At 43.1% G+C, this 11,479-nt stretch overlaps 1 protein-coding gene across 1 annotated transcript in view; it reads right to left on the reverse strand.

Annotated features, from left to right (window-relative positions):
- LOC124776719 (circadian clock-controlled protein daywake-like) overlaps positions 1–5,590 on the reverse strand; it is a 126,087-nt gene extending 120,497 nt beyond the window's left edge. Inside the window, exon 1 of the mRNA XM_047251836.1 lies at positions 5,384–5,590. Coding sequence (XP_047107792.1) covers positions 5,384–5,552 — 169 coding nt within the window. The 5' untranslated portion in view covers positions 5,553–5,590. The remainder of the gene's footprint in view (positions 1–5,383) is intronic.
- Between the last annotated feature and the right edge of the window lie 5,889 nt (positions 5,591–11,479).

Raw genomic sequence — 11,479 nt, forward strand, 5'->3', positions numbered from 1 at the left:
GCCCTTATCTATTGCGTATTGAACAGGTGCAGCTCTCCTAACAGGTAAAACAAAATTTCAGCCAATATCTACATTTCTTTTTCCACTTTTGAAGCCACCATATATCGTTTGCTGAAGGGCACGTAATGTTTTTGAATTATTTTCTGGGCTTCGTTTTTCATACATGAATATTTCGGGTTCACGAAAATTGTTTATGCCGCTGTCCAGTCCTAAATTTCTCTGATTTTATCATCGTAGACATTAATAGAAATGTATGCTAGCGGAAGTGATATGTTTCTTGACTCATGTGGGAACGGGCGTATCGAATTTTCAGAATAGGTTATCCAAAGTCTTTCTTATAACTCCTCCTAGTGCATCCTTAAACATTTCTTTGGTTGTCACTCGCCGACTAAGACACTTGTAATGAATCTGATTGTTCCCTTGAATTAATTCAATGTCCCCCTCTCTCAAGGCGCTACAGTCTGGAACCGCGCGACCGCTACGGTCGCAGGTTCGAATCCTGCCTCGGGCATGGATGTGTGTGATGTCCTTAGGTTAGTTAGGTTTAAGTAGTTCTAAGTTCTAGGGGACTGATGACCTCAGAAGTTAAGTCCCACAGTGCTCAGAGCCATTTGAACCTCTCTCAAGTTTTGATCACACGAGAGTTTTACAAGCAACCTTTCTGCGAAAATTGCACTTCCTCAGGATTCTTGTAACGAATGTCAGACTAGAAAACATCTTCCTCAAGTCTACATTTAATTTGTCGTTTCAGGTTGCTTATTACGACTGATTCCAATGAGATATCGCCGATTATGTTTTTAAACGGATTACGATACATTTCTCTTACAGTGATGTGAGCTGCCAGTCCTTGTACCAAAAGGTGGTCAATTGCTCATCTCTCCACTTCTCGTAACAATTTTCTAACCACAAAACCCCCTTGCTTAGCTGATGAACAGCTACGGTTGGCTACAGACGTTGTCCGCAAGGTCATTTATGCACCGTTTGTATAAATAGAGTACAATCACAGTCCTACCACTGTTCTTGACGTACGTCATGTATCGTTTTATTTCCGACGGTGTTTCCCTATTAAGAAAGTATTACTGATTTTCGTTTGGCGGGAACTCTTTAATCCAATCGCACTTTATTCATAGCATGTGTTTTGTTTACTAGAAGACTTGATGAGTTTTACCTATTGAATTTTCGAGAGTCATCTGCTCTCAACAGCTTCCTGGATATCGCGAACAACGTCAAACGTTTGTCATTTTGTTGGAAAAGGTCCCCTGTCTGCACTCACTTTTTTCAGATCTGTTTTTCACTTACAGCTCGACCTTTAATATGGTTGAGAATTAGTATTCAGGAGTAGTGGCGTTCAAATTTCTGTACGGCCATCTAGATTTATCTTTCCGTGGTTTCCACAAATCACTTCAGATGAATATGGGACTGATTGTTTTAAATAGCCGGTACCCAGTTTTCTGCCACATCATTGTTCCTCTACAGTGCTCCGAAAACATTGATATCGAAGTGCGCTATTCCATAGCATTCCTTTTTTCAGTTTATTGCTGGATACTGACTCGCTTTACGCATAGATTAAAGCGCAGTTGTCTAATATGTTAAGATGGGGAGATGAACCAGACCTAGATTGACTTCACTCACCTGACTAACGATCGTTTGCCTAATACACCGGTAAGCCAAAGAGTAGATTTTAAGCTGTTTTCCACACTCGTCCACGTGAAAGCTAGGCTTGTTCACCTCCTCCGCCTTAGAAAGAAACCACAGATCGTTAAAATACGAACACACGATACAAAGACAGAAGGCACACATGACTTTCCTCCATTAGTGTATTGACGATTGAGACGACAGGAAGGAGATCGGGAAGGGTAATTAAGACAAAATAATTTTCATATGGATACTGACAACTCGGGTCACACGATGAAAAAGAAGATTGTTCTTTACTGTACAGAGTGCTTGTTAAATAGCTACTCTCAACTTTCAAATACGTTATTACTTTATTTCGTGAAGTAGCCGTTACAGAATCCACGCAAAGTTGACAGTGTAACAAAGTCGACTACAGATAGTCGAGATCTTTGAAGTCTCCTTGCTGTGAGGTTTGATAACATGTTTCCGCCCGCTTAGGCCTGTTAGCGTTGCAGCAGGTTCGCAAACGCAGTATCGAAGCATTTTCAAACAACATACTTTTGTTCATAGGTGTGCACGGCGTGAACGTGTTCCTTGTTCTCGGCAGCGTCGCAGGCTGGCGGTTTTGATGAAATGGTTCAGATTATTGCGCTTATCTGTAGGCAGTGTCTATTAGCATAGTGATTCCATTAGGTATGATAGATATTTATATTAAGTGGTCAGATTTTCACGGATTTAAGTGGCTATGTTATATTTGCTACGACGAAAAGCATGATTGGCATTCTGTTACTATTTTATTGTCTTACGAGGTCTTTAGTTACGAACTGTGGTACATAATCCGAATTCAGTCATTCATTTCAACTCCCTTGGCCATCAATATTTACTACATGAGCATAGCTTTCACTCTTTCACGATTTCATGGTCATGTCTTGCAAAGTGCAACCAGACCTCCGCTAACTAATGCCTCTGATAATTTTCGTTTTAAACTGGGCGTAATACGTGGCAACCCCTAGACCGGTTACAGTATTACATATTCTTGTTGTTCGCGTTTGTGTAACACCCAGAGAGGTACGTTTCGACGCAGTTGCTGCTCCGAGAGACGCAGTTCGTGTATCTACAGAAGTATATCTATCTGGTGTTTCACAAACGACCATGCAAAAAGTGATTCTTAGCACTGTTTTCTAGCATATCTTTGTGGGCTATGGATGTTCAACCTTGCTAGAATTTTGTATAAAGGGCAGACAAACGAAAACAAGGAGGTGGAAGAAAGTAAGTAAACTGTTTATTATTTCAAAAATAGCCGCCATAGCTATTAATATCTGTATCCCACTGTGAAACAAGACGGTCAGTCTCTTCGTGGAAAATCAATGTTTGCGCTTGCCTACAGAATCATAATTATATTCAGGAGTGTACCACTTTGTTCGAAGCAAACCGACATCTACGAAAGTCTTTCTTCAGGGCTCGAAAAATATGGAAATGGCATGAGGAGAGGTCGGGACCGTAAGGAGGATGTGGGCCCGCCCACATGTTGCCAAGGTGATTTCGAGTACGCTGTAGAAAGTTCTCTGGGAAGCTCCTACATATGCTCCATATGGTACCAATCTCTCACCACGCAATTTGCACATTTCTGGAGCCATGAAGGAAAACATTTGTGGACGTCGATTCTTTTTTCGGACGGAGGGGTGCACGCCTGGGTACAATCATGGTTCCGTGGGTAACTGCCAACATTTTTCCACGAAGGCATTGACCGTCTTGTCTCACAGTGGAATAAATGGTATTAACAGTTGTGCCGATTAATTTTGAAATAATAAACGGTTTCGTTAGTTTTTTTCCCATCTGTGTTGTTTTCATTTGACAGCTCCTTATAAATAATATTTCGGGTTCAGTCAGGTTTCGTCACTGCAGTAAGCCTATTTTTTTCTGTGTTGGGCGATTAATTATAATCATGTCCTGCTCAGTTACCTTTCAGTTAGTTCGTTGCAGTCAAATTATGTTTGTTAATGTCTTTGGTGGGTCATTACTGGGACAGTTATAAGGCATGGTTTATCCATCAGTAAACCCAGATTCCTTAAAGATTCGAACTCCCATGTATAAAACAGCTTCAAACGTCACATTACTTTACAAATGTGTTAAATATTTGACGTTAAGCATCTAGGCGAAGAAAAGGTAAGAAAAGTGCTCTCATTATGAAATACTGGATGAATTTGAACCTCTCAATTTGATCTCCGCTTTAAGCAAAATTTATTTGTTGATGCATGTCAAAGTTTATGATGTCATATCTCACGAACTACAAGTCGTAAAATGATATACTTTTGCAGATACGTTCAGTGGTATATGTGGCTATAGCCGCGGGGATTGGCAGCGTGGTTAGAGGAGACATGTCACTGATTGCGCAGCACCTCCCGCCGGAGTTTCGAGTCCTCCTTCGCGCAAAGGTGAGAGTGTTGTTCTTGGAATAAGTTAGTTTAAGTAGTGTGTAAGTCTAGGGACCGATAACCTCAGGAGTTTGGTCCCTTAGGAATTCACACACATTTTTTATGTGGATACAGTCTGCAAAATGTGTTGAAAATAGTCAGTAGTAAATTAAAACATCATACCTGATAGGGTAGTTTTACTGCATGAACAGCGAAAATGTAGTAAACGTTAACCTTTTTTCCTTTCACTACTTTGTGGGTTGGGTTGTTTGGAGGAAGAGAGCCGGCCGGAGTGGCCGTGCGGTTCCAGGCGCTACAGTCTGGAGCCGCGTGACCGCTACGGTCGCAGGTCCGAATCCTGCCTTGGGCATGGATGTGTGTGATGTCCTTAGGTTAGTTAGGTTTAAGTAGTTCTAAGTTCTAGGGAACTGATGACCACAGCAGTTAAGTCCCATAGTGCTCAGAGCCATTTGAACCATTTTTTTTTTTTTTTTTGGAGGAAGTGACCAAACATCGAGGTCATCGGTCTCATCGGATTAGGGAAGGACGGGGAAGGAAGTCGGCCGTGCCCTTTCAGAGGAACCATCCCGGCATTTGCCTGGAGCAATTTAGGGAAATCACGGAAAACCTAAATCAGGATGGCTGGACGCGGGATTGAACCGTCGTCCTCCCGAATGCGAGTCCAGTGTGCTAACCACTGCACCACCTCGCTCGGTCACCGCTTTGTGGATCGTGTCAGTGAGGGAAATTTCATGAAGGTTTGAAAGTATGTGTCAAGTTTCTTCCAAATCACTAAATCCTTTCTTTCTCGAAACTTGGATCAATATATTGTGTTGAGTTGTGCTGTATCAAAAAATTTACACAGTTCGTGATATTAACACTTGTCTTACTGCGTTAAACTCTTAATGTACGATTATACCTGTTAATGAGTAGATTAATAAATTTGGTGAATAAATATGAGAGATATTGGAAATAAAATTTACGTTGCATGTGCGTCGTTAGATGGGCAACACCGAGACTGAGTACCATGACACTGGCTATCCTTTTAGTAATACAGATTTCAGGGCAAGTGAGGTTTACTTTGCATACACCTTACACAGTCTAGGAATCTCTAAAAAGACAGGTCATGAAACGGTGACCTTATCTACTACATTTGTTTACAACTGTGGCGAATTTGTTTGCCACGAATACGTCGGAGAACTGTTGTGGATGTCCCACAGATAAAAATTTATGCTAATGCACTCCGTCTCGGATGGCCTTAATATTAGAAATAACGGATGATGTAGTTGGCTTTTTTTACTGTACACATTGCTAGTGGCCAGTACAGTAGGAGAAGAGCAGTTGTGGGCGCTCACGTGTCTCTTTGATGACGTCGGCGGAGGTACAGGCCGTCGGTAGGGTGATGGCCAGCAGCAGCGCGAGCAGCCGGAGCAGAGGCGGCGGCTGCTGCTGGGGGCGCGGGGGCGCTTGCCGCGCCGGCTGCGCCACCCTCTGCTGCTGCGACGTCTGCGCTGGCTGCGGCATGTCTGCGGGCGACGCACTGGAGTCTGACGCTGCGGCTGGCCGGCACCTGGCGCGCCACTGGGAGAAAGCGCCCACCGCGCCCGTCTTATTGGGCGTGGCTGCGGCGTGGAGGGGGTGGGGGAGGAGGCGCCGCCAGCACGTCCGGCCGCGGCCGCCGACGCCCCTTCTTGGGACCGCGCTGTCAACATTGGTCAAGGTGCCGTCTGCAGAGGCCAGCTCACACCTTCTCTCAAAAGGGTGGCCAAGGTGTTCCTGAGGATATTCTGAACAGGCACACCATACGGTACATTCTCGACAGGAAGAGTCCAGTTTATCTCGGGGTAGTGTGGTAGAACCATCATTATCCACGGTCTTTATAAATGACTTGGAAAAATATAATTGCCTAGGCTTCCGCGGCCAGAGTCAGTCGACATGGTCGTAGATTCCAGGACGTGCTAGGCTCCACCAAGGACAAGGTGGATGCACTACACACTGCAGGCGTTTACAAGGTGGAATGCGAATGTGGAGAGGCATATGTCGGCGTGCCTGGTAGGCCAATAGCAACGCGCATTCGGGAGCACGAGCGTTATATTCGTCTAGGGCAACACAACAAATCCGCAGTGGCAGAACATCACCGTGACTGCGGAAAAGAAATAAAATTCAGCGAAGCCTGTCTGTTGGCCAAGCAGCCAATTATAACGAAACGCAAAATCAGAGAGGCCATCGAGATACTTAAACACCCTAACAACATGAACAGGGAGGATGGACTCAGGCTTGCCCCTTCTTGGCTGCCAGCAATCAGAGCTCAACAGACCGCACTGTCAACACGAGGCACGAGCACTACCGGCGAGTAACTGCCGCCGCGCGGCCGACGTCCTGCAGTTGATAAACAGCAGCAAACTTCTCATTCGACGGTGGCCACCAAGCATGGTACATAACACAAGAGCAATAACCTATTAAAATAAAGTTCCCTCTCCTTCTTCCTTAAGTGACCAATAACTAACTACTTTTTTAAAATTATGACGTAATGGCATGCGCAGTGAACACTAACAACAAAATATAAAGGACACTGCATAGCTAGAACGCACCCAGAAGAAGGCCACTGCAATCGTGGCCGAAACGTTGGCTTTTCTATAGCGGCGGTAGCTTTACATTATGAAAACCCAGAAAACTTTTATGTCGACTTGGAAAAAGTCTGACTCCCTTAGGCTGATATCAGGCGTCATGTAAGTGTACATGGAATCTGCGTCCTTAATACTTCTGTCCTTGTCTTGAAATTAGGCATAACTGTATTAAACCTGTATTTCAACTTTTGACTTGGTAATATATAAACGACACACAGTATTGTGGTCTACAGCCAAAAGACAGGTTTGATGTGGCTGTCCATGCCACTCAATCATGCACAAGCCTCTTCAACTCCAAATAACTACTGCAACATATATCGTTCTGGTATTCGTTTCTCGGTCTCCTTCTATGATTTTTACCTCCTCCCCCCCCCATACTTCCCTCCAGTACTTAATTAGTGCTCCGTTGAAGTCTCAGTGTATGTCCTATATGTCCTATCAACTGACCACTTCTTTTAGTCAAGTTCTGTCACAAATTTCTTGGCCGGCCGGAGTGGCCGTGCGGTTCTAGGCGCTACAGTCTGGAGCCGCGAGACCGATACGGTCGCAGGTTCGAATCCTGCCTCGGGCATGGATGTGTATGATGTCCTTAGGTAAGTTAGGTTTAAGTAGTTCTAAGTTCTAGGGGACTGATGATCTCAGAAGTTGAGTCCCATGGTGCTCAGAGCCATTACAACTATTTGAACAAATTTTTTGTCTCCCTAATTCAGTTCAGTACCTCCTCATTAGTTACGTGACCTACCCATCTAATCTACATCTACATTTACATGGTTACTTTGCAATTCACACGCAAGTGTCTGGCAGAGGGTTCATGGAACCATTTTTCATACTGCTTCTCTACCATTCCATCCTCGAATGGCGCGTGGGAAAAAAGGAACACCTAAATCTTTCCCTTCAAGCTCTGATTTCTCATATTTTATTGTGATGATCATTTCTCCCTACGTAAGTGGGTGTTAACAAAATATTTACGCATTCGGAAGTTAAGCCCGCATCTCGTGGTCGTGCGGTAGCGTTCTCGCTTCCCACGCCCGGGTTCCTGGGTTCGATTCCCGGCGGGTCAGGGATTTTCTCTGCCTCGTGATGGCTGGGTGTTGTGTGCTGTCCTTAGGTTAGTTAGGTTTAAGTAGTTCTAAGTTCTCGGGGACTGATGACCATAGATGTTAAGTCCCATAGTGCTCAGAGCCATTTTGAGCATTCGGAAGAGAAAGTTGGTGATTGAAATTTCGTAAATAGATCTCGCCGCAAAGAAAACCGGCTTTGTTTCAGTCACTGCCACCCCAACTCATATCAGTGACACCATCACCCCTATTGCGCGATAATACGAAACGAGCTGCCTTTCTTTACACTTTTCGATGTCCTCCGTCAATCCTACCTGGTAAGGATCCCATGCTGCGCAGCAATGATCCAGCAGAGGACGGACAAGTGTAATGTAGGCTGTCTCTTCAGTGGGCTTGCCGCTTCTTCTAAGTGGTCTGCCAACAAACCGCAGTCTTTGTTTCGCCTTCCCCACAATATTATCTATGTGGTCTTTCCAATTTAAGTTGCTCGTAATTGTAATTCCTAGGTACTTAGTCGAATTGACAGCCCTTAGATTTGTGCGATCGTATACCCAAAATTTATCGGATTTCTTTTAGCACCCATGTGCATGATCTCACACTTTTCTTTGTTTAGTGCCAACTGCCACTTTTCGAACCATACAGAAATTCTCTCTAGATCATTTTGTAATTGGAACTGATCGTCTGATGGTTTTACTAGACGGTAAATTACAGCGTCATCTGCAGACAATCGAAGGGGGGCTGCTCAGATTATCACGTAGATGATTTATATAAATCAGGAACAGCAGAGGGTCTATGACACTACCTTGCGGAACGCCAGGTATCACTTCTGTTCTACTCGATGATTTACCGTCTATCGTTACGTACTGTGACCTCTCTGAGAGGAAATCACGAATCCAGTCACACAACTGACACGATACTTCATATTCACGCCATTTGATTAATAGTCTCTTGTGAGGAAAGGTATCAAAAGTCATCTGGAAATCTAGGAATGTGGAATCGATCTGAGATCCCATATAGACAGCACTCATTACTTCATGGGAATAAAGAGCTGGCTGTGTTACACAAAAACGATATTTTCTGAATCCGTGTTGGTTATGTATCAATAAGTCATTTCCTTCAAGGTGATTCATAATGTTCGAGTATAGTATATGCTCCAAAATCTTACTGCAAATTGAGGTCAGTGATATGGGTCTGTATTTCAATGGGTTGCTACTATTTCCTTTCTTGAACATTGATGTGACCTGTGCTACTTTCCAGTCTTTAGGAATAGACCTTTCGTCAAGTGAGCGGTTGTATATGATTGTTAAGAAAGGCGCTCGCTATTGTGTCTGCATACTCTGAGAGGAACCTGATTGGTATACCATGTTGACTGGAAGACTTACTTTTCTTAAGTGATTTGAGTTATTTTCGCAACACCTACAATATCTACTTTAATGTCACTCATGCTAACAGTTGTTCTGGTTTCGAATTCTGGAATATTTACTTCGTCTTCTTTCGTGAAGGAATTACGGAAAACGATATGTAGCAACTCCGCTTTAGTGGCACCATCATCGCTAACTTTTCCATCGCTATCGCGAAGTGACGCTATTGACTGCTTTTTTGCCACTGGTGTACTTTACATAAGACCAGAATCTCTTTGGGTTTTCTACCATATTTTGAGTCAATATTTCATTGTGGAAGCTATTAAAAGCATCTCGCATTGAGGTCCGCACTAAATTTGTTCTGACGTGTTTTGTGTACCATGGTGGATCAGTCCCGTCTCTTATTAACTTATGCGGTATGGATCTATATTGCTGTCGATACTGTATCTTTGAATTTGAGCCATATCTGCTCTACACTTACATAATTAGCTTGGAAGGATGGGAGACTCTCTCTTAGGAAAGCATCAAGCGAATTTCTATCTGATGTTTTAAATAGATATTTTGCGTTTATTTTTAGTGGTTTTGGTTGATATGGTTTTGAGCCTCGCTACAATGACTTGTGTTCAATAACCCCTGTATCCGTCATGACGCTCTCTATTGGATCAGGATTATTTGTGGCTAAGAGGTCAAGTGTGTTTTCGCAACCACTTCAGCGTTCTTTTCTTTTAAACCTTTCAGGAGTTGCAATTCCCTGTGATAGGTAGAATGGCCAACAACCAGTGTTGTTCGTGTTAAGTGTTATCATGCTTGGTAAGGAATACAAAGGGCGTGAACAGCTGCAGGTGTTGAGCGGCCACTGTGAATGGCGCTGAGATGCTGCATACTCGTGTCACAGAGTGTCATTAGTGTCTAACAGATTTCAGAAGGGTCTGCCTCACTGTAGGTCTCCTTTTGGAAAGCTGTTCGAATCATCGATTACCTTGATGATTCGGATATGACACTGTCCCAATGTAGTATTTCTTGGGAACTTGAGGGCAAGCATACTCATTGACAAGTTTCCATCCAATCACATCTGAACACCAAAAAAGGGGGTCGCTGTATTGTGCACCAAGCACATTATATCACTTTCACATCAGTGGCTTCCATCCGAGAACAAGTAATGGACTCCTTGCAACATTCTCTGTCTTCCCGCTCCATTGGTTGAAGACTAGCAGCAGCCAAACCATGAATTACCGTCGCTTATCTAGACTACTGTTAAGATCGCAACACAGATGGCTGCATCTGGATCCATGCCACGAGTGGAAAACGTGGATTGCTGTCGAATACCACTGCACTGTGTGCAGTAGTGAATCGCAGTTCTGCAGTACCACAGATGACTGTCGTCAGCAAATATGTTAGTGACATGAGGAGAAGTCCCATTAATATAACGTTTTTGAGAGGTACAGTGGCGTTGCGTCTGGTGTGGGGAACCATTGGGCATGGCGTCAGATCATGGGTGGACGTGATTGAGGGAGTTCTGATGGAACGTTGGTACATTATGAACATACTGCACACTCATGTGTTACCTCCCATGGGTCAATATCATGGTGCCATTTTCAATTGAACAATACTTGCCCACTCATAGCATGTGTCTCTAAGAAATCTCTGATGTTTAGGTCCTCCTATGGCCAGCACGATCTTCAGATCTGTTCATGATAGAACATGGGTGGGACCAGTTCGACTGTCAACTCTATGTGTTTGCGAAGGCAAGAAGACACTTTGAACAACATACTGCATCAAGAGCCATGATACCGCTTTATGGCTATGTTTTTTCGCCACTGCATCCACCATCAGGAAACGTTACGCAAATTTTTTAAATACGTCTCTTTGCTAAAGTTTTCAAATAATAAGTATTTAAGACTAACTATGTATCACAAATCGTGTCTGATACTAAGTCATTAACCTTCATAGCATCCTAGAACTATTACAAGAATGTTATGAGTTTTCTCTTACGAGAATGTGAAATTGTTTTAATGATTAATTATGGTAGTTAAAAGGGCTGTTAATTTCGTGGAGCAATAGTATTTGGTTTCGAAAACAGCCTTTTGAGTGATGCACTCCACATGGTATATGAAATTCTTAAGTTCAGTTCACAGTAAAAGTGTATTCAGTTACAATTTAATTTTGAAGTGAAATTTCAAAGATACTTGAAAGATTATTTCTCATTTTACTAGAAAACAGTGATTACAGAAATAAAGTGAAGGCACTAATGATTATAAGGCCTACAACATTCATGCTGTTGCAACAGGTTTATAAATAGCGATTTTGTCTGTATGTTTCCTCTTGTGTTTCTTATGATTTTTTGTTATTAAAAGGTTAATCAGGAATTTTATTATGAGACAGAACTTTTCAGGGTCCCACCCTGC

This window comes from Schistocerca piceifrons, chromosome 2, assembly GCF_021461385.2.
Source record: "Schistocerca piceifrons isolate TAMUIC-IGC-003096 chromosome 2, iqSchPice1.1, whole genome shotgun sequence".
NCBI classification, from domain to species: Eukaryota; Metazoa; Arthropoda; class Insecta; order Orthoptera; family Acrididae; genus Schistocerca; species Schistocerca piceifrons.